Source organism: Saimiri boliviensis, chromosome 8 (assembly GCF_048565385.1).
Source record: "Saimiri boliviensis isolate mSaiBol1 chromosome 8, mSaiBol1.pri, whole genome shotgun sequence".
Taxonomy (NCBI): domain Eukaryota; kingdom Metazoa; phylum Chordata; class Mammalia; order Primates; family Cebidae; genus Saimiri; species Saimiri boliviensis.
Window position 1 is genome coordinate 20,088,922 of NC_133456.1, and position 27,455 is coordinate 20,116,376.

The 27,455-nt window shown below is 51.4% G+C and overlaps 1 protein-coding gene across 15 annotated transcripts in view; it reads right to left on the reverse strand.

Moving 5' to 3' along the window:
* Positions 1-27,455, reverse strand: part of IQSEC1 (IQ motif and Sec7 domain ArfGEF 1) — a 383,968-nt gene that overhangs the window by 88,158 nt on the left and 268,355 nt on the right. The window contains exon 1 of one of the 15 annotated variants that reach the window (XM_074404070.1): positions 9,091-19,213. The exons of 9 other annotated variants lie outside the window; for them this stretch is intronic. In XM_074404070.1, coding sequence (XP_074260171.1) covers positions 9,091-9,833 — 743 coding nt within the window. In that variant the 5' untranslated portion in view covers positions 9,834-19,213. Of the gene's footprint in view, positions 1-1,559; positions 7,905-8,605; positions 8,692-9,090; positions 19,214-27,455 lie in introns of those variants that run through there. 5 more of the 15 variants (XM_074404073.1, XM_074404081.1, XM_074404085.1 and 2 more) reach the window with 5 other exon arrangements.

The window sequence follows — 27,455 nt, forward strand, 5'->3', positions numbered from 1 at the left end:
GCTAGCTGGCAGCCTGTCTGGCCCCGAGCCAGGTCCCCAGGCCCCGCCCTTTCGCTAGAGCCAGATCTGCTGGAGTGTGGGGGTGGGAGAGCTGGTTTCCAACTTGGGCCTTCACTGGGCACAGAGGGACCGTTCTTTACTGCTTAACAATCCCCCCCATTTGCCCTGTGCCAGGCTGCAGCCTTCCTTAAGTCCTGCTGACGAGGAAAATCTGGTGCCAGCGCCCACAAATATGTGTGACTTCTGGAGGGAGGCAGCGCCTGGGTTCCCCAGCCCAGAGTGGGCAGATTTAAAGGACAGGATCGAGGCGTGGTCACTGGATAGGGGAGGACCAAAATGCCCAAATATCTCTGCGGTAGAGGGTGATAAACATATATATGTTTCTGACCAGATACCTGAAAAATGCTTTCCATGTTTGTTCTAGGGAGGGGGAGGGGCACATAGGCAATCTTCACTGCATATTCTTTTATAATGTTTAATATTTTCACCATGGGCACGTATTTCCTAAGCAAACATTAAATTCATAGATGTATACCCATGCATAAATGGCCCAGGCAGAAAAGAAAGAGACAGGAGCTCAGAATTTCCGAAGATGAAGGGACCTCCAGATACTGATTTTCTCTGTAAAAACAAAAGCTAGGGTTGACTGAATGCCCATGGGCTGCCTGCTGGCCCTTCTTTACCATCTCATTTTAGCCTGAGCAACCTGATGAGGGAGATGCTATTACTGACACCTTCCATGGTACAAATGAGGAAATGAAGCAAGGTCGCCACGGGCTAGACCCCTGAGCCCAAGTCACACCCACCAGCCGAGGCTACAGGGAGGGCAGCCACACAGGCTGGGCTGGGACCTGAGGCTCTGGCTCCTGCTCTTTGGCCTGACTTTTCCCCCAGAGGCCTACAGTTCCCCGGAGCCCCAGGCAGCGCTAGCCCTGTGCCAGAGGGAATGTGCCTCGTCAGACAACTGGGAGTGCCCCAGGGGCCGGGAGCAGAGCCTGCAGCTTTCCAGGGTCACGCAGGCAGACCACTGAGACGTGGGTGGCCATCCTCAGCCCCTCTGTGAGCCTCAGTTTCCTCATCTATGAAATGAGTGAATCTTTCCCACCTTGGAAGGCAGGAGAATGGCCCAAGATAAGGTATCTGACACACAGAGGTGCTCAGCACACACTCCTTCCCTTCCCCTCTCCCTCCCTGGTGAACCCGAGAGTGGGAGCTCCATCCTCAGCTGGCTGCATCCTGCCAGGCCAGGCATGGGGTACTGCCCGGGGAAAGGCCCCAGGGTCTGGGGGGCAGGCTAACGGCTGGCAGTTTCCCTCCCACCCAGGGGCACACCCTAGGCACTGAAGAGGACGAGGAGCTGAGTGGGCAGGGTGCCTGTGTGCATGTGTGAGCTCACGTGTGCACCCACAGGGGACCGAGACCCAGCAGGGGCTTCCTGTGGCATCTCCTAGCTCTCAGCTGCCCTAACAGACCAAGAGAGAAGGAGCTTGGAAGGGGACATTTTATTTTCCAGTTACAGATAAGAAGAGCAGGGCCGGCCCATCCTGCCCTTCCCTTACCTTGGTCCAGTGCTGTGGGTGGGGGCCTCTTGCCACAAACAGCCGCAGCCTGGCCGGCCTCTCGGGCCTCCTGTGCTGCCCACGCAGATCAGCTCCCTCAGCCTTCCCCCAGCCAGTGCAGCGGCCAGTGCGGGTCACAAACCCTGAGCCCCTGCTTAATCCGCCAGCTCCCGAGTCAGCACCAATCAAACACGTGACCGCAGCCTCACAGACCTGTTTGGCAGGAGCAGCAGCTGGTCCCGATGGGGGTGGGGAGGGCTGTCTGCCTCGCCTGCCCTCGGGCGGTCCCTGACCACCCTCCCAGCCCACAGCCTGCAGCTGGGCCCCTGCCTGCCTTGCAGGGAGAGGTACGGTACGTGCTGGGGGCAGTGCAGGTAGGGAAAAGAACACGCTTCTCGCCAAATGGTGCCGGGCCACCTGGCAATGGGTGTGTACGTGCACATGAAGCTGTGCATGTGCACACAGGTGCATGTGGCCGTGAGAGATCTGAGATGAAAATCTATTCTGGGTGGATTAAAGACCAAATGTGAAAGGTGAATCAGGAGAATCTTCATGACTACAGGGCAGGAATGAGTTTCTCAAAACACGCAAAATGTTACTAATAAAGTGAGAAAGTTGACTACTTGAATTAAGAACTCTGAAATTGAGAAGTTTATCTCAAGACCCCGAAGAGTGAAAAAGGCGGGCTGGAGGGAGGGAAAAGAGATCTACAACGTGTGTAACTGACGAAGGATTAGAATCTGGAGCACCCAAAGAACGTTCCAAATCATAAAGAAGTAAAAAGACAGCTCAAGATGGGTGAAAGGCGTGAACAGGCATTCCACACCAATGATGAGATCCAAATGGCCAGTGGACAAACAAAAGATCCCCAACCTCACTGGGGAAATACCAGTGCAAACCACAGCACGAAACTATTACCCACCCAGCAGGTGAGTGAAAATGACGAAGACTGACAATGCCCGGTGTGGGGTCGGGGTGAGGCTGTGTGCTTGCTTTACAGCCAGTATGTGCCCCAGAGAAAGCTCATGCTATGTGTTCTGGGACAGGTTCAAGAGCAACAGCCCCAAACTGAAAACAACTTGTGGTCCATCATGGTAGACTGCATAGATAAGCTGTGGCCTATCGATACAATTAAATGCTATTTATTTAAAAGGACAGCCAGGTGCAGTGGCTCATGCCTGTAATCCCAGCACTTTGGGAGGCCAAGGCAGGCGGATCACTTGAGGTCAGGAGTTTGAGACTAGCCTGGCCAACATGGTGAAACCCCATCTCTACCAAAAATACAAAAAATTAGCCAAGTGTGGTGGTGGTCACCTGTAATCCCAGCTACCGGGGGGAGGCTGAGGCAGGAGAATTGCCTGGACCCGGGAAGTGGAGGTTGCTCTGAGCTGAGATTGCGCCACTGCACTCAAGCCAGGGCAACAGAATGAGACGCTAGCTCAAAAAAATAAATAAATAAATAAAAATAAAAATAAAGAATAAAAGAATGAACAGCACCTCATAGCATACATGAATCTCACAGATGCTACTTTTAGCAAAAGGAGCCACACCTGAACAAATATCCATAGCCTATTTATATTCAGCTCAAAAATAATAAAAACAAAATTATATTGTAAAAAGTTGTTCCATAGGTGGTAGGACAGGAAGGGCAAGTGGGATGTTATTAGCACAAAGTCTCTGAGGAGTAGGCTAGGGAGGGGCACATGGGGGCTCTGGGCACGGCTCACTCTCCTGACCCAGGCAGTGGTCATACGAATGTTCTTATGTTTCTTTAAGCTGTTTGTGCATGTTTGTCCTTGCACCTTTCTCTGTGGCAGGTGATCACATTTAAAACAGAAAGGTACATGTGCTAGGGGGTCAGGAAAGGCATGGACCCCAAGCTGTACCTGCAGAGCCACCAGGCAGTGGCATCTGAGCTGGAAGGGCTCATCTTGCTCTCTTATTTCACAGACAGGAACTGAGGATCAGAGACAGGAAGGAACTTGCCCTATGTTGCAAAGCAAGTTAGAAGCCAGCAGGGCCAAGACGAGAATCTAGTTTTGGCAAAGCCCAAACCAAGGCTCTCCTCTCTGGTCTCTTTGGAAGAGTTTTTCCATTGCAAATCACATTTAACACCAGCTGGAGCAGATGGGTTGATTTTAGCAGTTAGCATTCCAAAATTATTTTGTTTGCTTATTTATTGTAGGTCTCTTGCCACTAGAATAAAAGCTCCTGGAGAGCATGGCTTTTGGTCTCTTTTACTCTGGTAGTAACCCCAGCACCAAACCCAAAACCTGGCAGCACATAGTAGGTGCTCCATAAATATTTGCTGAATGAGTAAATGAATGGAGCTGATGCTTCTATTTGCACTTTGAGATCCCAGAAATCCCTGGTGGCTTCTGTGATATCCCTAAAGAAGAAAACAAAATACAACTGTATGATATTGACATACTTTTACAGAATTATCTTCATAACTGCCTTAGGAGGTCGGTATCATCATCACCCCATTTTAATGAGGGGAAAACTGAGGCTCAGGGAGGCCTAGTGACTTGTCCAAGGTCATGCACAAAACTAGGAAGTTGACAGCTGGGATTTGAACCCAGCCCAGCTGCCGCCAAGCAACCCTAGGGTCACTGAACTCGAAGCACAGAAAGGCTGAACCCCGTCCATGACTCTGAAGCCCCCAAAAGGCAGGCTGGCCCTGGGCCACTCCACACACCTGAGCTTACCAGGATCTGTCAGCTTCAGCCCCTCTTGTCCTCACCTACCCTCAACCCTCCTGAGTGCTGCTTATGACTTCTAAAGTGTTTTCTGGGTCTCTTCCAAACTCTCAGCCCCCAGTAAGGAAGCCTGGGTAGGAATTAGGTCCCCCATGACAAAGACGGGGAAGCTTTGGCTCAGGTAGGGGAAGGGACATGTCAAAAGTAAAGAAGTGTCCCGCTCTCTGTCCTAAAGGCCTCCTAAATTAGAGTGACAGACCCCAGCTGCTGGTCAAGGATTATCATAAGACACTCAATGTTCTTCCTGCTTCCCTTTATACCAAACCTTCAGGCCACTTGGCTAACCCAGTCCTGGTTCAGTATCTGGCTGAGCTGAATAATGAAATGTTCCCATAATACCCTTTGGCACTTGGCTTTATTAAAACACGTTGGCACATTTAGCATTGTTACAAACCTGTATTACTATCCTGACAGCTTTCCACCAAGTCCTTGGATTATTTAAAAAATAAAAAATAAATCACTGGCTCTGGGAGTCTTAGAGCTAAAATGGTCCTGCGGGGCACCTCAGCTAATTGAAATTCAAGAATCCTCCACCTGGCCTCACTGCGCACACCTTCGGTTAGAGGAACCCACTGCCTTCTAAGGCAGCCTGTTGCTCGTTTGGATTCAGCTCAGTCTCAGCCAGGCGCAACGAGAACTTTTATCAGCCCCTGGCACTAGGGATGAAGTAGTGCCTCAGGCCCCACTCTGGCCTCAGGGAGCTCACAGTCTGGATGAAGAAATTTCGTAAGCACAACAGGATAAGGCATGACGCAGGCTGGGGTTACCTTCTAAAGAGACAGCAGATAAAGCCCAAGCTGTGTACAGAGGTCAGCAGCTCCCACAGCTGGCTTTCTGTGCTGTCACACACAGCACGAGGGGATTTATTTGGGTCAGCTTGGACTCTGCACTTGAGTCTGAAGCCCTTCCCAGGGCAATGCCACCTTGAGGGTGTCTGGGTACACTGCTGGGGCTCTGGGGCAACAAAGCAAAGCTGAAAGGACAAATAGGCTGCAGTATCCTACATCATTCTGGCTGGCCTGTGGGACTGACACTGTTTTAATATTATGCTTTGAGAACTGTTGTACAAGGGCATGATGGGTTTGTGGTTTTGCAGATGTAATGGGAAATACACGTGAAAGCCCTAGTGATCAGGTCTGGCACGGAGTAGATGCTTAGAAAAAAATGCTTGCTGGGTTTGCATTGCAATCCTGTTGGATTAGAAAGCCACATACACAGTTCTCTGAGTCACTGATAACTTAGGGGCCTGCTTCCTGCTTTGCCAAGCTGAAGCTTCCTACGGTGGCCCCACTGAATAGCCCTGAGGCAGGGGGTGAGGGGGAGTCTGGAAGACTGCTGTATGACCAGGGGTCTAAAGTCAGTCCCTGTGTGCACCCCACTTCATACCGCCCTCTGTTCAGTGATAATGGTATCCCCGTGGGGGAGATTCAGGGATGCAGGGCAGGCTTTGCCAAAGAGGTATCATGGATGAGGGCGATGAAGGATGAATGGAGTTTGCCAGATGGCAGGGGTGGGGTGTTCATTCCTGCAGGAGCCAAGGCGGGGTGAGATGGGGCCCAGTGGAAAGGCAGAGGGGCTTCAGAGAATGCCACTCGCACAAGCAGGTTTGCATCTCACTGCATGGTAGCAATGAATGCTGGTCTTACCTGCAGCAGTGCCTGGGACCCCAGTCCACATGGACCTCACCAACAGAATGGGCCTTTGCCAGCCTCTTGCATGCGAGAAACACCTCCTGATAGGAATGAGCAGCCCCTGACATCCCCTAATTCTGAGGGGCAGTGGAGTGATGGGGCCTCTGGTCAGCTCTCCTACCACAGGCCAGATTCAGACTCCCTGCCCAGCACAAAGGCAGCTCCAGCTTGCACAGCCCAGTGACGGGCAGCTTCCTACAAGAACAATGGCTGTGTTCTTGGCTGGGGACACTCAGGTGCTTAGGTGCACCCCCTATACCAATGCCTGAAACTGTGTGCAGGAAAGCTGGGGACACAAATGGTTCCAGTTCTTCTGGTGTGACCTCGGCACTCCCCTCTGGACAATGGGGAAGGCAGTGTAAATAAAACCAAGGGTGGTGGTGTGGGGACAGCAGGCATGGGACGGGCAGGGCAGGGCAGGTTGGTCAGACTAGTGGCTGGAAGGGCGGGCAGCCACGGGCCCTTTAAGCAGCCTTGGGAGAGAGTGGCAACTCCAGTCATGAGACTCAAGATTACCTAATGTTTGCAAATCATGCAGGAGACAGTCCAGTCCCCTACAGAGGTGAGCACAGCCCCCCTCCCTTGTCCCTCCACTGCAGATACCTCTGAGGGGACGCTGAGTCCTCCGAGCATTCCCCAGGCAGCAGCTCTCTCAGGATGACTGGGTTGCTGGAGAGCTGGGGACAGGACCCCTCTACTCTGAATACGCTGTGTGACCTTGGACATGTCCCTGCCTCTCTCTGGTCTCAGTTCTCCGTCTTTAACACAGTGGGGTGGCTATGGGCTGCTTCCTCTGACACTGATGCTGAGTGGCTGGGTTGTGGGTACTGTGGCCACCTTAAGTCACCTCTGTTTATCTTTTCCTGTGGGAGGTGAGGGGTGGAAGGAGGTGGCACGGCTAAGGCAGTTTCTCTTCTTTCCTCTTAAACCTGGCTTCTGGGCTCTCACTACACATGAGTTCAGCAGCCTGGCCACCTTGCCAACTGGAGTGAGGAGCTGGGCATCATGCTGGGGGCAGGGGAGGGTGACCAGAAAGCCATTCCGGTGTCACCTCAATTCAGAGTTGCTCAAAGGGGCTGTGCAGGCCAGTGTGTCCACTGTCTGGTGGAGCCTGACCACAAAATGGAACAGTAGCCCATCAAAGTGCACAACCAGACCCCTGCTTCCAGTGCAGGGCCGGTCCCTCACCACCACAGATCGTTGAGCATGCTCAGAGCAACATGCACAAAGCTGACCAGGCAGAGCCGACTGCTTGTCCTTGTCGGCCTCATCTCCTGGACAGGGCCAGGGGGAGGGGACACCCACTGTCACCTTTCTGCTCCCTTTGCTCCACGAACAGATCAGCTGTGACAGTTGAGAGCTTGGCAATTTAAAGAGACAACTGCCTGGCAGAAACATGGGAGGGGAAGTTCCCCAGGACTGTTCAGGGTGGGGGGAAGCCTGACTCACCTCTGCCAACCCACCCTGCCAGCTTAGAGCCCAAGGGCAGGTGGTTTTGTAGCAGAAGGTTGCGGGGAGTGGGGTACACTCCTGGTCCAGGAGAGGCCCATCCTCAGGCTGGCAGGTGGGACAGGTTTGCAGCAGCAGCCCCCAGCACACCTCATGCCCCTGCTGCCTCCTGCCCCCTAGGGGTCAGGGTCCAGAGTTCGCCAAGGCTGTTCTGGCCCCCAAGACTGCTGCCTAAGCCAGCTCTCCAGAGGGGTCTGACAGGGAGCGCTCCCTCCACCCAAAGGCTAAGAACCAGTCACTTCCCCACACGGTAGTGGCAGAAGGGGCTGCCCAAGGTCACACCGGGTTAGGAGACACGGACAGGGCCAGATTCGGACCCAGCCCTCCAGCCCCACCAAAGCTTCTCCCTCCCTCCCAGAGCCCGTCCGCCAGGCTTCCAGCGAATTCCTGAGATGCCTCAACCTCCCGCCTGCAGGCTCGGGACCTTCGACGCGGTGGCGGGATTTCTCCGCCGGGAGGCAGCAGCGGTGGTGGGGGCGGGGTGGGGGTGGGGAAGTCGGGGATGGGGTGGTGCTTTGCGCGGCGACCCCTGGGGCCTAGACTCACGCCCGCCCGTCATCAACCCCCCCTCCCCCTGCCGCTTCGGAGAGGCAACCAACTGCATTAATGGAACACCCTGCCTCCCCCCGTTCCCCAAGATCGCGCCTTCAGTGTTCCCAAGGCTTAGGGATAAGCCATCCGCATAGCGGCGGAGGCCGGGGCTTCTGCGTCCTGACCGCTCCAGTCCCAGAGAGCGACACCGCAGAGCCCAGCTCAGAAAGACCGGCGCTGGCGCGCCCCGGCCCCCATTCCCGCGATCCTGGCGGCCGCTAATCCCCAACCCCACAATCCTGCCGCCGGTGTGGGCTCCGCAGCTGCGGCCTCGCAACCTCCTCCTGAGCCCTGCTCCGCGAAGCCCGCCACGATCCCCGCAAGCCCCAGGTTTCCGAGAACCACCCGCCGGTCGGTGCAACCGCTGCCCTGGGGGCGGAGCTGCCGCCCAGGCCTCCCTGCGGAGGGCACTCCCGGCTGCAGCCCCAGCGACCCCCGCCCGGGGTCCCGCACCGCACCCGCTGCCGCGCGCGTCCCCCGCCGGCCCGCCTCCTACCTCGCGGGTCCGCCCGCAGCCGCCGAGCGCGCGCCGTCCCCGCGGCGGGCGCGGCCCCAGCGTGTCGGGTGGCCGGGCGCAGGGCGGGGGTGCGGGCGCTCCGGAGCCAGAGCAGAAGCTGGAGCCCGATCCCAGCGTCGCCGGCGGGGCGGCCTCGCGGCGCGCCGCTCTCCTGCCCGCTCCGCCGCCCGTGCGCCGTGACCTTGGCTGGTGGCCTCGCCGTTAGCGGCCTCAGTTTCCCCCCCTCCGAAGGTGTGTGTGTGCGTGCGCGTCTATGCTGGGGGGCGGGGAGGACGGTGCCGCCCCGGCCGCCGACGTCACCCAAGCCTGGGCGAGTGGAGGGCGCTCAGGTCCGTGCGGCCGCTGCAGCGGATGAGCCCCGGGAGCCGGGTACGCGGAGTCCGAGCGCGGAGCCGGGGGCAGTGCGACCCCCGGCATTTCCCTCAGACTACCCCAGAACCCCAATAAACTGCGAGCAAACGCACCTCAGGCCAAGTTGCCTGGTTCCTCCCAAGGAGAGCTGCAGCCCGGGCCGACGACGCTCCTCCCCCGCCGCCCTCCCCAGTTCGCAGATGGGAACACTGAGGCCCAGAGCCGGGAAGTCACTGGTCCAGAGGCGCACAGCCGCACCATGCCCCTCCGCATCCCCTCCAAGACACACGCTCCTGGCTGTTTGGGGATGGGGTGGGGACCTGGGCCTGCTGGGACAAGTCCCGGTGGCCTGGCGACTGTCACCGAGAATGGGGTGCGCACAATCGACTGGGAGCCCGAAGACCGGGTAGAAGTGGCGCAGATAGCCGAGGCCGGGCCTGGAAGGGGCAGGGGCAGGAGCGCGCCGGCAGCGGTGCACCGAAGGAGAAAGCGAGGACGCATGCACTGGCAGGTAGCAGAGAGGTGCTCCGGGAGCCCCGAGCGCCGGGCCGGGAGCGGCGGCCTCTACCGGGCAACGGGACCTCCGCGGCGCTGGAGCCGGGGCGTCAGGTGGCGGGCTGCGATTGGGACGAGGCGCCCCCTGGTGCCCGGAGACGGCGAGACCAGAGACCGGAGGAACGCGGCCGCCGGCCCCGGCCCCAGCACGAGAAGCTGAGCGAGTGATGTCATGAGTCAGAAGACCCGGTTCTGCGGGCCCTGCTACGAGGGGCTGTGTGACCTTGGGCAAGACGTTTCCTCCTCTGGACTTCTGGGAGGGAAAGGCAGAAGGAGAAACCCCGATTTTTACCTCTGACATCTTATGACCCTGGACATCCGGGCCAGGTGAGAGTGGTCAAATGGATCCAGAAAGGCACAGAGGGATCAGAAGTGAGAGGCAGGCACTGTTCAGCACTGGAGGAGGAGTATTCAGAAACTAGTATCCCACGGTGTCCCACACAAGGACACCGAGGCAGAGAGATAAAGTCACCTGCCCACATCCACACAGCTGCTAAAGGATGAGATGGGATTTGAACACCAGCCTGCAAAGCTGCAGAGTCTAAGCAGTGTGCCTGACAGCCTCACTGCCCACTCTTGGAGAATTTATTGAGCACCTAAGTTGTCCCTAGAATACCCAAGGCACTGGTGACAGACACGAATAAGGAACAGCCCAGCTCCTGGTGGGTCTTCCTGCCTCGTGGCAAGAGTGAGCCCATGGTTGCTTATCGGTGCTCATGGCCAACTGGACAGTGGATACCCTGGGGATGGGCTTGTGGGGCAAAATGTGAGTCCCATCCCCACTGCATATTCTACCCTTCCGTATTACTGGAGGTTTAAAAAATATTTTTAAGGACTGGGTGTGGTGGCTCATGCCTGTAATTCCAGTGCTTTGGGAGGCTGAGGTGGAAGGATCGCTTGAAGCCAAAAGTTTGAGGCCAACCTGGGCAACATGGTGAGACCCCATTTAAAAAAAAAAAATTAACCAGGCATGTTTGTGCACACCTGCGGTCCCAGACACTCGGGAGGCTGAGGCAAGAGGATTGCTTAAGCCTAGAAGTTCAAGGTTATTGTGAGCTATGATTGCACCACTGCACTCCAGCCTGGGTGACAGAGCAAGACTTTGTCTCTTAAAAAAAACTTTTTTTTTTTTTTAAGAGCAGTTAAGGGAGGATAAGTTGCTTGTAGTTTTAATACATTAAAAATGCAGTCCCTGAGAAGCCATATTCTTTTGCTATCAGTGCCAGGAGGAGGTCACCTGGCTGGTTGGAAGAGTGAGGAAGTGAGAATGGCCAAAGGTTTAGAATTTGTTTGACCTGGGCAAGTCCCAGGACTTTTCTGAGACTCATTTGAACTCATCCTTGAAATGGAACTGACGCTAAAAATTCCCACCCTGCCTCGCTTCAAAGGCTGCTGTGAGAATTAACTATGATAATGTGTGGAAAGCCTTTATAAAATGCACCGTGTAAATATTTTCATTCCCAGGAACCGTGAAGAAAGATGTCGTACATTTAACTGCATAAAAATTAAAACTATGTAAATGGAATCAAAATACCATGAACAAAGTAAAAAAGACAAATGGTAAACTGAAAAAGAATGTCTGCAGCACATATGACAGAAGTTAATTGAGGAAAATGAGAGGAAAGTCAATTTCCCTAATACATAAACAGCCCTTTCAAATCGATAGGAAAAAGATGACTAACCCATTAGAAAAAAGAGCAAAGGATATGAACAAGCAGTTCATGGAAAGATATTCAATCTCACTTGTAATTAAATGTGTATTAAAGAAGTACATAACAAAACACAACACAGTTGCCATTTTTTATCTACCAAGTTGGCAAAACGAACAAGTTTGCTAATACTTCTGCTCCTGAAGGGAAGAAGAAATGAGGGCTCTCAAAAATACTATAGAGTGAGCTGCCAGATGGTGCAACCTATCGGGAAGGGTGTGGCAAAGCCGCTACGGCACACTAATATAAAAATCCGAGGACAGACAACACAGCACTGTGTGCACAAGGAAACTACGAAAGAAAAGAGGTGCCTTCAGTGTCCAGCAGTAGGCGAGGGAGTAACTTCATTAAGATACTCATTGCTGGGACTTCGCCTTAGGATGGACAGATCTCCAGATCATATTTCTAGTGAAAATTTCGAGGAACAGAAGACTGTATTATCATGACCTCTTTTGTGAACAACTTAAAAGGCTCTATGTAGATGTGTGTGGGGATTTCCATTCTCAAAGGACACAAATATGCTGAAAGAAACTTTTTTTTTTTCTTTTCTTTTTTTTTGAGACGGATCTCACTCTGTCACCAGGCTGGAGTGCAGTGGCACAATCTCGACTCACTGCAACCTCTGCCTCCCAGGTTTCAGTGATTCTCCTGCCTCAGCCTCCCTAGCAGCTGGGACTACAGGCGCACACCATCACGCCCAGCTAATTTTTGTATTTTTAGAAGAGATGGAGTTTCACTATGTTGGCCAGAATGGTCTCGATCTTGACCTTGTGATCCTCCAGCCTTGGCCTCCCAAAGTGCCTGGATTACAGGCATGAGCCACCCCACCTGGCCAACAAAGAAACTCTTATTGATGGATACTTTTTGGGAGGACTGAGGGGTGTGTGGAATGGATATGTGAGGTGCCTTTACTTTTCATTTTATACTTTTTTGTATTAGTTGATTTTTAAAAGATCAACAGGGGTTATTCTGGGCACAAGCTAATGGGCCAATGGAAGTTTCTTCTTGACATGTCTTTGTATTTAAACAATCAGGTTTGTAGCACTTAATGATAGGAATACATTCTGAGAACTGTGTCCTTAGGTGATTTCATCATTGTGAAACCTCATAGAGTCCCCCTACACACCCTAGATGGCACAGCCTACTACACGCCGAGGCTGTATGGTACGGCCTCTTCCTCCTAGGCTACAAACCCGTGCAGCATGTGACTGTACTGACCACTGCAGACAAGTCATCACAACTATTCCCTTGGTTCCTCCACATATAGTTATTCCAAATCAATAAGAAAAAAACATGGACAACTCAAAATAAAAATGTCCAATTAATTTGACCAGGGAGAAGATATTTCTGTATATAAACATAGCTAAACATAGAAAAGGTATGGTAAAAATATGGTATTATCATCTTATGGGACCACCAACGTGTATGTGGTTTGTCATTGACCAAAATGTCATAATGCACATCACCATAAATGTTTTTAAAGTGAATACAAATTATTGAAGTATTCTTATTCCCTAAAGCCTACCACACCAGTGAGGGACTTGTTAAACAGATCATAATTAAGACACATCCATATGATGGAAGCCTATGCAGCCATCAAAAAAGAATGTGGCAACTCTAGGGCTGGACACAGTGGCTCTTGCTTGTAATTCCAGCACTTTGGGAGGCCAAGGCAGGTGGATCATTTGAGGCCAGGAGGCAACATGGTGAAACCCCACCTGTACTAAAAATACAAAAATTAGCTGGGTGTGGTAGCATGTGCCTGTAATCCTAGCTACTTAGGAGGCTGAGGTGGGAGGATCACCTGAGCTGGGAGAGGGTGAAGCTACACTAGGCCGTGATCGCTCCACTGCACTCCAGCCTGGGTGACAGAGTGAGACCTTGTCTCAAAAAACAAAACAACAAAACAAGACAAAAACAGCAACAAAAAAGTGGCATCTCTACATGGACTGATAAGGAACGATGCTCAAGATATCTTGCTAGGTGCAATACAGAGTGTGCAGTGTGGTTTTTTTTTGTTTTTGTTTTTGTTTTTTTTGAGACAGAGTCTCACTCTGTAGCCCAGGCTGGAATGCAGTGGCACGATCTCAGCTCACTGCAACCTCTGCTCCCCGGGTTCAAGTGATTCTCCTGCCTCAGCCTCCCGAGTAGCTGGGATTACAGGCGCCTGCCACTGCACCCAGGTAATTTTTGTATTTTTAATAGAGACAGGGTTTCACCATGTTGACCAGGCTGGTCTTGAACTCCTGACCTCGTGATCCGCCAGCCTCGGCCTTCCTAAGTGATAGGATTACAGACAAGAGCCACCATGTCCAGTGGGCATGTTACTTTTTCTGTAAGAAAGAGGGAATAAGCCAGGTGTGGTGACCCTTGCCTGTACTTCCAGCTGCTTGGGACGATGAAGTGGGAGGATCACTTGAGGCCAAGAGTTCAAGAGCAGCCTGGGTTAATGCAGCAAGACTCCCTCTTCAAAAAAAATTTTTTTTTAATAAAAATAAAAATCTGGAATTAAGAAAAAAGAGAGGATATAGAATATCTGCTGGTACCTGTATATGTTGTCTCTGACAAGGATGCTCAAGAAACTGGTACAGCCATGCCCTGGGGAAGGTTCTGGGTGATGACCGAGGGTGAACTGTAGAGACAGTGGGGATAGAGAGCTGCCGGCTACACTTCCTGCATTGCGGGCAGCTATAAAGTGGGGTTGGGGGAGGGCGGGATCAAGGCCAAGGCTGATCTCTGGGTTGAGTGGTTTTGTTTCCCAACACGATGCTTTGTCCCCCCAGACGTCTCCGTGCCCTGGGGGATGGAATGGGAAAGAGACTAGCTTTTCACTGAAATCTTTCATTTAAGTATTTTTTGCGTGTATTACTGTTCGTAAAAGTTTATGTTTAAAAGTAACTTCTGATCGGGGAGGTGAGAGGCCTGATTTCTAGGGCCTGCTGTGGCACTCAGGATGACTCCCTGTGTGATTTCAGGAAGGCAGATATCCCTTCTGAGCCTCAAGGTCCCCTCTATCAAGAAGCATTAAAAGGAGTGCTAAGATTCCTTACAGCTCCAGAACCTTCTCCTTGGAAGAGCCAGCTAGATATGGAATGGCTGCTGGGGAGGTGGGGACCCCCTGTCCTTGGGCTCACAGGAGCAGGATTGAGGGTAAGCTGCCTTGCATGACTTCTAAAATCCCTCCCGGCTCGCCAGTGTTCTGTTCCTTCTTCCTTCCCCCATTCCCAGTGCCCTGCCTGGAAACTCTTAGTTCATATTTCCTCTCTAGGCTCCCCCGGCAATGGTCTCATCTGTCTGAGTGGGAGGTCAGTGCTGTGGTGTGGGGACAGATGACAGAGCACTGGGCACCCACGTGGGGCGGAGACGTCTAGGGGAGCAAAGCATCATGTTGGGAAACAAAACCGCTCACCCCACCCAGAGATTAGCCTTGGCCTCAATCCTGCTCCCCACTTTATAGCTGCCCCCAAAGCAGGAAGTGTAGCAGGCAACTCTCAATCCCCACTGTCTGCAGTTCACCCTCGGTCATCATGCAGAAACTTCCGTGACTCCCTACTGCCCACCACGCCAGGTAGACATTCCAGGGGATATTCAAGCTCCTGTACTTTCTGGCCTCAATTTGTCCCTTCTAGTTCTTCTCTCTGTCCATTACTGTCCCTTATTAAAGCAATTTTCAATAATACATATTCACTCACATCCTTTCCCTGCTCTAAACTATTCTGTAGCTCCCATGACCTACATAATAAAGTCCAAGCTCCTTAGGAACTAGAATTTGCCTCCCTGCTCAGCTCTATCTTCAGCTATGTCTCTTAAAATCAGGCTAAGCTTAATGCTTTTCAAGCACACTGTACCATTTCATACCACTGTGTGTTAGCACATAGTAGTCCTTTGGTTTCCTCCACATATAAAGAGTTATTCCAAATCAATAAGAAAAAAAATGAACAATTCAAAATAAAAATGTCCAATTAATTTGATCAAGTAGTTCAGTGAAAAAAATACAAATGGCCTGTAAATATACAAAAAGATGTACAACCTTACTTATACAGAAACACAAATCGTAATGATGAGATGCCATTTTTATCCATCAAATGGGCAAAAATTCCTAGAACGCTCATGTCTCTTTGTATATTAGCTGAAGTCTAAATCCGTCCTTTAAATCCAGCTCTAAAAATGTCACCTCCTCTAGTCATCATCTTCTTGGCTGCCACAGTGTCCTGTACATCTTGAGACAGTGGAGCCAGGCACAGAGCAGAAATTCTATAAATGTTAGCTATTAATAATAAAATAACAGCTACCATGCTGTTCTATCAGCTAACGTTTCTGTCTACCTGCCCAGAAGGGCCCTGAAAGCAGGAATGGAGTTTTCTTCATCATTGCTTTTCTAGGACCAGCACAGGGCCTGCAACAGAACAGGTGATGGGGACAGGTGAGGTACATGCAGCAGAGGGAAGGCTGGAGCCAGGTCTGCTCTGCTGGGGAGAGTAGGCACTGCAGAAGGCAGGGCTGGAAGGAGGGCCAGGTAGTGTGTACAGCCCCAGTCTTGCAATGAACACAGCTTCCATGAACTGGTACCCACTTCATGTCAGACAACACTGTGCTAGATACCTTATCCAAACTATCTCTATTACTGCAGATTCTCTGAGATGGGTGGTGTGCCTTCCATTTTACAGGTGAGAAAGCAGAGGCTCAGGAAGGGGGAGTGACTTACCCAAGTGGGTCTTTTGTTTGAGACAGAGGCGTGTGCTGTTGCCCAGGCTGGAGTATGGTGGCTCGACTGTGGCTCACTGCAACCTCTGCCTCCTAGGTTGAAGCAATTCTCCTGCCTCAGCCTCCCAAGTAGTTGAGATTACAGGCACTTGCCACAGTGCCCAGCGAATTGTTTTTTTGTATTTTTAGTAGAGATGGGGTTTCACCATGTTGGCCAGGCTGGTCTCGAACTCCTGGCCTCAAGTGATCCACCCACCTTGGCCTCCCAAAGTGGGATTATAGGCATGAGCCATCACACCCAACCCTAAGTGAGTTCTTATCATTACTCCACACTGCCAATGCTGGCTTGTGGGCACCTGCAGATAGATGCATGAGGTTGGACATTTCATGTTACCTACCTGGAAGTCTACCCTCCCATCTAAGAAATGGCTCTATGTTAGTGGTTTCTCAAACTTAAGAACTGATGGACCTCTAAGAATATAGTTCCTGAGCTTTATCAGACACTACTTTAAGAAACACTGCATCCAACGGTAAAACATTGCGACACTGGAAGGTTCTATGATGACCACATATTCATAAAGAAAAGGCAGCCATGGACATTAGGCAGCAGATCTCAGTTGGTAGAGGGTCATCCAGATGACCTGGAGCATGCTTTTGTCAAAATGGGGGCAAGAATTTTTGCCTTCACAAAAATGATGCTTAAAAATGTATTGTCTTGTCCTTAGCCAGAGTGGTCAGTAATAATAATTAATAAATAATAAAAATTTACTGTCAAATGATTTTTGACAAGGTGCCAAGAGAATTCATTGGAAACAATCATTTCTTTAACTAGTAGTGCTGGCCAAATGTGGTGGCTCATGCCTGTAATTCCAGCACTTTGGGAGGCCGAGGCGGGCGGATCACAAGGTCAAGAGTTCGAGACCAGTCTGGCCAATATGGTAAAAACCCCATCTCTACTAAAAAAAAACAAAAATTAGCTGGGCATGGTGGTGGGCACCTATAATCCCAGCTACTCAGGAGGCTGAGGCAGGAGAATTGCTTGATCCCAGGAGGCAGAGGTTGCAGTGAGCTGAGATCATACCACTGGACTCCAGCCTGGGTGACAGGGTGACGTCTTAAAAAGAAAAAAAAAAAAAAAAAAAGGATATATTTGGGCCCATGCTTCCTGTCATACACAAAGATTAACTCAAACTGATCAAAGACTTAAATGAAAGAGTTAAAACTAAAAAACTCTTAGATAAATACATAAATCTTTATGACCTTGGGTTAGACAATGATTTCTTAGATGCAACACTAAAAGCACAAGCAACAGAATTAAAAGTGAAAAGATACGGCCCTGCAGAGGCTCATGCCCATAATCCCAACACTTGGAGAGGCAGAGGCAAAAGGGTTGCCTGAGCTCAGGAATTGGAGGCCATAGTGAGCCATGATCATACCACTGTACTCCAGCCTGGGTGAGTGAGTGAGACCCCATCTCAAAAAAAGGAAAAGGAAGGAAAGAAAGATAATATCAACCGCAACTAAGGAAACTATATAACTGATCCTGCAACCTGTATTTAGAATACTCAAAGAACTCATGACTCAATAACAAGGAGACAATGCAATTTTTAAATGGGTAAAAGGCTTGAATAGACATTTCATCAAAGGCGATACATGAATGGTCAATAAGCACATGAAAAGATGTTCCACATCAAACAAATGCAAATCAAAACCACAATGAGATATGACTTCTCACCCACTAGGACAGCTAGAAGCAAAAAGCCAGACAATAACAAATGTGGGACAGGATGTGGAGAAATGGAAATGCTTATTTACCACTGGTGGGAACGTCAAAAGATGCGGCGACTTTGGAAAACAGTTTGGCCATTTCCTAAAAGGTTAAACAGAGTTCCTTCATGACCCAGCAATTCCACTTCTAGGTATCTACTAAAGAGAAATGAAAGCCTATGTCCATATCAAATCTTGTATGCAAATATCCATAGTAGTAGTATTTACAATAGTCAAAACGTGGAAATGACCCACATGTCCATCAGTCAGGAATGGATAAACTAAAAACAACGTATCCATACAATGGAATGTTATTATTCAGCAGTGAAAAGGAATGAAAGACCAGACGTGGTGGCTCATGCCCAACACTTCAGGAGGCTGAGGCGAGAGTGTTGCTTGAGGCCAGGAGTTCAAGACCAACCTGGGCAACAAAATGAGACCCTGTCTCCACCAAAAAAAACACAAAAAACAAAAAAGGAATGAAATACTGATACATTCTACAACATGGATAAACCTTGAAAAACCTCATGTTAAGTGAACAAAGCCAAACACAAAAGGACATGTGTTGTATGATTCCAAAAGGATATTAAATGCTCAGAAAGGCATATCTGAGCATTTATGCCTGGTGGAAGGGGGCCCTGCATAGATGCCCTGTCCCTACTCTGGGCCTCTCGAGGCCTGTGGGCCCCAGTGGTCAAAAGCTCTTTGCTGTGTGGAGACAAAATCCGACTTCGTTATAATCCAAGGAGAGGGAGGAGGGAGGCGGGGAAGTACACAGAGGTGATTCAGACACAAATCCCTGCCCTCCAAGGCTCCAGATCTGGTGGGAGGTTGAGGCCTGGGTGTAGCTGAGGGGTTTCCACATTGGCTTCCCCCTCCTGTGGAGCATTCCCGCGACTCCCAGCTGCATCTCAATACCTGAGGGCAGGGATTTGACTGTGTCTCCTTCACAGCGGATTTCCCTTGCACATGGTGGCACCCGGGAAAGATTTGTTGGGTAAATGACTGAATGAATGCAAGCTATGGCATATACAGACACGTGTTCTCACCCTGTCCTCTGGCCCTGGCTGTGTCTTCTCTTTGGGGTGCCACAGACCTGATGAGCAGGGGCACCCTCTCTGGGAACTCTGTTCACAACTAGCTCAGGGCTTTTCCTCCATTCAGGGCCCACGGATTTATTCAAGGTCAAAACAATAATGTTTTTAATGTGTGGATTCTTTAAGAGTTGTAAGTTGCCAGGTACGGTGGCTCAAGCCTGTAATCCCAGTACTTTGGGAGGCCGAGGCGGGTGGATCACGAGGTCAAGAGATCGAGACCATCCTGGTCAACATGGTGAAACCCCGTCTCTACTAAAAATACAAAAAAATTAGCTGGGCATGGTGGCACGTGCCTGTAATCCCCAGCTACTCAGGAGGCTGAGGCAGGAGAATTGCCTGAACCCAGAAGGCGGAGGTTGCGGTGAGCCGAGATCGCGCCATTGCACTCCAGCCTGGGTAACAAGAGCGAAACTCCGTCTCAAAAAAAAAAAAAAAAAAAAAAAAGAGCTGTAAGTTAATTTTGAAGTGATTTCAACCTTAAAGAAGAGTTGCAACAATAATATAGAACAAAACTCTCCCATGTACCTTTCACCCAAACTCATCACTAACCACATTCCACCAAATTTTGCTCTCTTAAAAACCATTTTTTCCCTTAGAAACATTTGAGAGGTCACTGCAAACATGCTGCATGTAACTTTCACCCCCAAATAATACTCCAGCACATAATTCCTAAGAGCAAGGACATTCTCTTACATAACCATGCTCCAATATAGTCAAATTCAGCAAGTTTAACATGGACATGATACTAGGATCTAATATACAACTAACTGAAAGTCACATTTTGCCAGTTGTTGCCAAGTTTGCCTCCCAGTCTAGGATCTTGTGCTGCATTTAGTCATCACGTGTTTTCTTAAAGCTTTATTGAGGGATACTTTATGTGCCATGAAATTCACTCATTATAAGTATATAATTCAGTTATTATTATTATATTTACAGAGTTCTGTAACCCTCACCACAATTTTATTTTAAACCATTTCCATCACCCTGAAAATAAACCACATACCCTTCCACCAGCAAAGCTCAGAAGGGAATCAGCAAAAGTGAGTGGGAGGCAGGGTAGCTGGGGACTGTGCAGGTGCCGGGTTGCAGGGATGGAGGGAAGCGATATCAAGCAGGGAGGCTAATTCACCTCCTACCAAAAACCCAGCATCGGGCCAGCCACAGTGCTGGCCATGCAAATATCCACCTCCATCACTAAGCCCTTGATTCCTGGGGGCTGCCCAGGGACTCTAGCTCCTGGAGGTTACAGGGATTCCCAAGCTGGGAACCCCTGAATTATTTTAGGGGATTTTGCATCCCTATGTACAGCCAACACTGCTAGTAGACCAAACAAATACTATGTTTCACACACGCACATCTGTCAGACCAAAATAGACTCCAAAGTCATCTAAAAATTGGTTTTGTAGCAGCTTCCTGTCATCCTGTCATTTTTCAATCTTGGATAATAACCCGTGTGTCTGTGGGGTGTGCATGGCCTGGGGGCAGGGGGTGTCTCATAATTTCTGACGTTAAACAGGTCTCTTCCCTTGACTGGAAAAGCCAGGGAGTGCAAATGGCGTCGCCATACTTCACGGTGTTGGGGAAGGGTTAGAGGATGAAGCCCGCACTGCTAGGCCTTGGGTGACCGTAGCCCAGGGCTCCCTGCTCAGCAAGGCTCTGGAAGATGAAGGGACCTGGGGACCCAGAGCCAGTCACCCAGTGTTACTGGCCAGCCTGCCCCTAGCAGACCAGTAGTCCCCCAGGGCAGCAGCTGGGCCGAAGCTGAGTCTCTCTGAAGTCCAGAGCAGCCAGCACGAAGCTGGGAGATCTTGGAGGCAGGCGGGCGGGAGGGGCCTGGACCAGGGGCTGACACACACAGCAGGCTGGGCTGGCTGAGGGCTTTGGGCCTGGCTCTGCACCTGCTAGCCGTGCGGCCGCTGAGCACTCAGGATATGGCTAGGGCAATGGAGACTGAGTTTTTCATTTTGTGAATTTTAATCAGCTAACATTTCAATAGCCACCTATAGCTAGTGGCTACTGTTCTGGGCTGCCTGGCTCTAGAGGTTTCCTAGTGACAGAGGGTGGCAATGGCCCTGAAGGTGAGCCAGCCAGCTTAGCGCCCCCTCCCTTCCCAGCAGGGATTTGAGAGTCCCTCTTGTAGGGTGAAGGCTGCAGTGACTGGACAAGCCTCACTGCCCTCCCTGGTCCAGCCCAGCCATTTGCACACGTCACAGCACACACAGTTCTGCTGCCCACGGAAGTGCACACAAAACCAGGTACTGTGTCCAATATGAGCAACTTAAGGGCTCTCTCTTCAAAGGGAATTTTATGACAGGAACTTTTGACTTGATATAATAACCTTAAAGCTTACTCCCCTACCCCAACCTGTGTGAAATAACAGCCCAGCAAAATCCTAGCAATACATATCCTGTGATTGTCAAATATGACCACAAATTCCTCCCATCCTGGTACTCGGGCCTCTGGGAGGTGTGATGTGTCCCCTCCTCCCACCTGAGCCGGGGGCTGCTTCCCCTCCCCTTGGACACGTGACTTTCCGTGGCAGAAGGTGGCAGAGGCGATGGCTGTGCCTAAGAGGCCTTACGGCTTCTGCTTCACTCTGGGAGCACAGCCTCAGACACCACATGTGGCACCTGTGATTGGGGCACGTGGAGGGAACTGAAGGGACTCCCGTGTGACAGGCTGGTCTGCTACTGCAGGGGTCACGTGGAGGGAACTAAGAGGACCCCATGTGAGGATGCTGGTCTACCATTGCGGTGGGGACACGTGGAGGGGCCCGAGCTGCCTGGCTGACAGCCAGCAGCCACTGGCCGACATGGGAGTGGGGCCTTCTTGGAACTTCCAGCCCAGCCAAGCCTCCAGCTGAGCACAGCCAAGAGCAACCAGCACAACCGACGGATCTTCCAACCACACAGTCACGCAAAATCAGGTCACTGCTGCTGTTTTAAGACATTGTGTTCCGTGTAGTTTGTTAGACAGCAAAATCTAACTGAAACACACGTGCACACAGCCCCCACTGTAGAGATTACCAGCTGCTGTTGCAGCTCAGGGCCCACCCACGGCCCCAGGAGGCAGCAGCACGCCCTGATGCACTTCCTGGGTCCAGGGGCAGGCTCCATGGGCCACTGAGGAACTCTACCTTTTAAACAGAGCAGAGACCCAAATGGAGCCCAGAGAAAGGCCGTATTTGGGAGATGCCTGGGGTCTGCGCTTTGGGCCACTCTGACTGGTAGAGCCCCTGCAGCCTGGCCTCTCCTGACACATTCGCAGTCAAATATATCGCAAGGCCCTGCAACCAGCGGGTATCTCCCTACTCATTTTACAGATGAGGAAACAGATTCAGGAGCAGGAGACACTTGTCCAAAGCCATTTTTGCTGGGAGTGAGGGTGGGGGGACAGAGTCTCTAGGAAGAGGGTCAGGAGAGCTGTCAGCAAGGACTCTGTCTCCAGCTGGTATGCAGGATCCAGACAGAGCAGGTGGGGCCGACTCCATAACTGGCTTGCCGGCCATTCTAATCATCCAGAGGACTGAGTAGCGGGGACGCCAGCTCTGCACTCAGCTGCCCCTGGGAGGAGGGCAAAGGCCAGCCTGGCTCTCTACCTGCCCCACCCACTGTGCCGGTCCACCCTCCATGTCTCTAAGGAGAGCTCGGTTCTAGGTCTCAATTCTGATGCGGCCACTTTCTGGCTGGCAAGGAACCTTCGCAAGTCACTTGGCTTGCCTCAGTTTCCCCTTCTGCAAGACAGGGCAGATATTCCTGTTGGACAGGATCTGTTGTGAGAATGGAATGAAATCACAGTTAAGACTGTCCTCATACACACATTAGAGCTTGCCACACATTCTGAATTTGAAAAACATCCCATATTTTCTTTGCTGCTGCTTGAAATCCTCCACAGGCCGCCTACCCCTCCTTTCTGGGTCTGCCTATCTCTGCGGTTCCTGCGCTTGCAGATGAAATGTAATTCTTGGCTGTTTGAAGTTTGGGGCTGAGCCCAGCCATCCATCCCTGTCTCTGGGGCCCCACCTTACCCCGCCCCAGAGTCCGGAGGCCCCAGCACATCCAGCTTGCCACTGGAGTCTACCCTTCCCCAGACCAAGTTCACAGAATCCCCTGTCCTGGAAGGAGAGCCTAGTGATTTGTCAAAGTCCCTGTAGCTCTCACTTTTTCAGCCTGCATGCCACTAGGAAGCCAGGTGAGAGGGGCATTACCCTTCCGTAAGCCCACCCCAGGAGCCCCAGAGAGGGGCCAGGTGCCTGGCCTTCTGAGTGTCTGTACCTGAAGATGAAACGGGTTTACTTAGGTACTTCTCAGCATTTCTGAAGTTTGGGGCTGAACTTCTCTGCCTCTCTTGGCTATGCCCGTCCACCACCATCACCACCCGGTCACTCTCAGTCTGGGGCCTGAGGCTAAGCTGGATACCTTTCCCTCCCGTGTCAAAGCTCAGTGGTGAGCCTCAGCTGGCTCTTCCTCCAGCAAATGTTTAGGGAATGAGGTGAGCATTCTCCACCAGCAGCCCTCAGGCTGTCTACTGTCTCCGCCTACCCAGATGTCCTCTCTCAGGGGGCTGCCATTAGCCTCTAAACCCTCTGTCCTTTGAGCCTGAATCCCTGCAGGGGAGCTGTCCATACTGCTCTTCCCTCTGCCACCAGGCCGGCCCCCATCTTTGCTGGCCACTTCCTTCTTGCCCTCAGGTCCCCTCCTCAGAGAGGCCCTAGCTGGCCACCAGGCCGTTCCCCACCGCAGCCTCCTGCTTCGTTTTCCTGACTATGGTGTTGGAAATCCTCTTGTTTGTTTGTTTACTTGTCACCTGTCTGTCTCCCCCAACCCCCAAATGCCAGCTCGGTGAGGGAGAGGGTCTTGCTCTGGTGTCGTTGCTGCTCTGAGCGGTGCTGGGCACACAGGGGATATTAGTTGGATGAATTAACGGTAAAACAACGCTCTTGATCCGGCTCCAGGGCAGGAAGGGGAGTTCACAGAGGAGGGGACGTCCAGCTAACCCTGTGGGAACCAGACACACCAGCAAGCCCCATCCCAGGGCTGGGCTTTCAGTTAACCTGCTCATTCCTGCATGAGGGGGTGGTTATTAAGCCATTTTCCAGTTAAGGAAATGGAGGCCCAGAGAAGTGAAGTAACTTGCTCAAGGCCACATGGCCTGTCCACTGCAGAGCTGGGTCTTGGCCTGGCTTTCTGAGGTTGACAGCCCTTCTCCCTTCCAGGGTTCCAAGGCTGTGATTCTGAGAAATCACCCACAGAAAAAGAATCCTGACAGCCTGTGAAGTGCCCAGCACTGGGTCAGGTTCTTTGCAAAGGCTTGTTCATGTGCCTGCTCTGTCTTCATAGGTTTCTTTTACAGATGTCCAACTGAGGCCCAGAGAGGCCTGGTGACTTGCCCTAGGTCACACAGTGCGGTGACAGCCAATCCAGGACGGGTGTCCAGGCTGCCACACCTCTCCATGTAGTGGCAGTGAGGCTAAAATGGCCTGCTGCCTTGATTTCCCCTTTGTGCCTGGAGGGTGTAGGTAGGCTGACCTCTGACATGGTGTAATGTCATCAGGGAGGCGGGACCTTGCCTCGGAAGCCCTAGGGCTGAAAAGGGAAGTGCAGAGTAGCTATTTCCCCATCAGCCCTGGCCCTGAGCCAGGTGGGCGGCCAACTCCCTTTGACCACTTCCCCAGGAAACTCCCCCGGAAATGCCCCAGATGCCCGAAGCTCAAGCATAACTCCAGCTTCCAGGCTCAGGACACTTGTCCCTCACATCCTCCTGCCAAGATCACCCCCAGCAGAAACCAGTAGGAATAATAATTAATATGTCTATATACACACATATGTGTGTGTGTGTCTATATACATACTTGGCCGATTAGGTATTTTACCAGATATCTTAGCTACGTAAGGAAACAACAAAAGTGAAGCTGGCAGTGCTTGAGAGCCGGGCTGTAGCACACCATAGTTCCAGGGTGGCACCTGCCTCCTCCCTCCATCCTCTGCCTCCCCTCTCTCCTCTGCCAGCCTGTCCTCCATCCAAGCTCCCTAGGCATCCTCTTCAAACTCTTCTCTGATTGCTGTAAGGCAGTGGAGCACATGGTTAAGAGCCTGGGCTTCAGGTCAAGCTGATGTGAGATTTGAGGACATTTACTGACAGTCTGACCTTTAGCAAGTGACTGTGTCTCCCTAATCCTCAGTTTTCTCATCTGCAAAATAAGACATCATAACAAACTCTACCTTACAGGGCTGACCGGAAGGGATGATGCGTGGCGGAACACACAGCTCCGCTGGCCAGCCAGCAGGACTTAGCAGGTCGTAGCGGTGGATCGACCAGCCTGCAAGTCTCAGCAGGTTGCAGCCGTGGATTGGCCAGTGGGCCAGTCTCAGCAGGTTGTAGCGGTGGATACAGGATGTTTCTGTCGGACCAGCCTCCATTCTCACTTCTGTTAAGACACCCCAGTTTTCTTTGGGGAACCCCCTCCTCCATTCCCAGTCCATCGAATTTGGGTCAGCTATCTCCAGGGCTCAATGCAGTACCAAGCTTGGTCTATCAGAGAGAGTAGTTCATCCCCCTTGCTCAAGTGACGGGTCCAGGGATGGGTACGTGATCTAAGCTAACCAGGGAGAGTCGATTCTGTCAGAACAGTTTCTGCCAGGATTATTCGCTGTAAGACAATTGTCAACCTGGAGCTGCTGAAGCCATCTGGGCAGAAAGGCTGTCTGGGAATGAAGTCAGAGATGGAAGAAGAGAAAGAGGCTGGCATCTGGAGTCATGGTTTTAGGCCCTGAATCCAACTGTACCTGAAGCCCTGGCTGTTTCAGAAATAGAAAGCAATAAATTCAACCTTTGCCTTAAGCCAGTCAAGCCAGTCTGGGGTGCCTTTTTAATTTTTTTTTTTTTTTTCTTAAATGGAGTCTCGCTCTGCTGCCCAGGCTGGAGTGCAATGGTATGATCTCGGCTCACTGCAGCCTCCGCCTCCTGGGTTCAAGCGACTCCCCTGTCTCAGCCTCCCGAGTAGCTGGCATCGACCACCACACCTGGCTAATTTTTGCGTTTCTAGTAGAGACAGGGTTTGACCATGTTGACCAGGCAGGTCTCAAACTCCTGACCTTGGGTGATCTGCCCACCTCGGCCTCCCAAAGTGCTGGGATTACAGGTGTGAGCCACCATGCCTGCCCTCACCCCCTGCTTTTTTAATCAACCAAATGAATACTGGTTAATAAAACTCCCTGCTCAAAAACCCCTGATGGCTCCTCCGTGCCAGCAGGGAGAGGCCAGCACCCTGGGCTCTGGGCCCTACTTGCCTTCGTTTTTGTCCTGAACTCTGGCCCTCATCCCTCCCAGACACCTATCACCCAAGTCTGCTGTTCCCCAAATACACCATGGGGACTTGACCTACAGTTTCTACCCAAACTCTCCTCTACTCCCCAGGCCAGTGCCTGCTCACAAGAGCTTGCCTCCTCCTGGAAGCCTCCCTACACTTCCTCTACCACTCTGAGTGTCAGCGCCATCTGCTTCCAGCTTCCCATCACTCTGCTTATTTCCCCAGAGTGAAATTCACTTTTTAAAAAGTGTTTCCTCTTCAAAAAACTTTGTCTCACTATATAATTTAAGAAATGAACATCCTGGACTTGGGATCTGACAAATACAAACTTGGTTTTAACACACCAGGTGCGTTTTCTGAGCCTCAGGCGTACCAGCAGACACAGGGCTGAAAGACCCAGTGCCTACCCTCTGGGGCTTAGAGGCTGAACCAAACCATTTCCCATTTGGCTCAAGTCCATGGTTGCAAAAATGACCATTTAAGAAATTTTAAATTCATATTTATTTTCCTTGGGGATAATCATCACTGACACTCACTGTGCCATTGCTGGGTCATCACCTCTAGGCACGTCCATGCATAATGTTATTTAATCTTCACTCTGGGAGATGTTATCCTCACCAACAGAGGAGGCCACCAAAGCTCAGAGAAGTAAAGGTAGCTGCGCAGGGGGTCACAGCAACTGTGGGGAGCTGACCCTAGAGTCTACTCCTTGTTATTCTCCCTGGCTTTTCTCAACCGTGTGTGAATACACGGGGGCCAGCTTAGAAGTGGATTTAACATTCACTGCGTAAACTCAGCACCGAGCTGGCTTCCCCTGGTTGCTCACAGGCAGGTGGCCCGTCCACACCCACTTCTGCACGGGGGCCTGTGGCTTCACGCTTCACACCCCTGTTCTGTAGGCATCGGGTTTCACATGTGCTGTATTTGCTTCCGCTGCCACTACCGGTAGATCACAGGCTGGGAGGTGTTTCAACACATGATTGTTTTGAACACGGTGACTTCCCCATCTGTCCCTGTCACGGGTAGCATCCCAGCAGCCTCTTGACAGCAGAACAGAGGCCATTGAGCCTGGTCAATGAGTGAATCACAAATTCTAAGCTCCTGGGGGAAATGGTTTCATGGACTCAGACGGGTGGTTTGTTCCAACATCGGATCAGAACCTCTGGCTCATTCTCTGCAAAGTGGGCATGCGGCACCTCCAGAGGCTGTTGAGTGGCCAGAATGAGGCAACATAGGGAGGGGGTGTGGTACACAGTAGGTGTTCACTAAGTGCTCATTCTCTCTTTTCAGCCTTGCAGCTGGGGCTACCTTTCACCCACATGTAGGCTTACTCGCCTT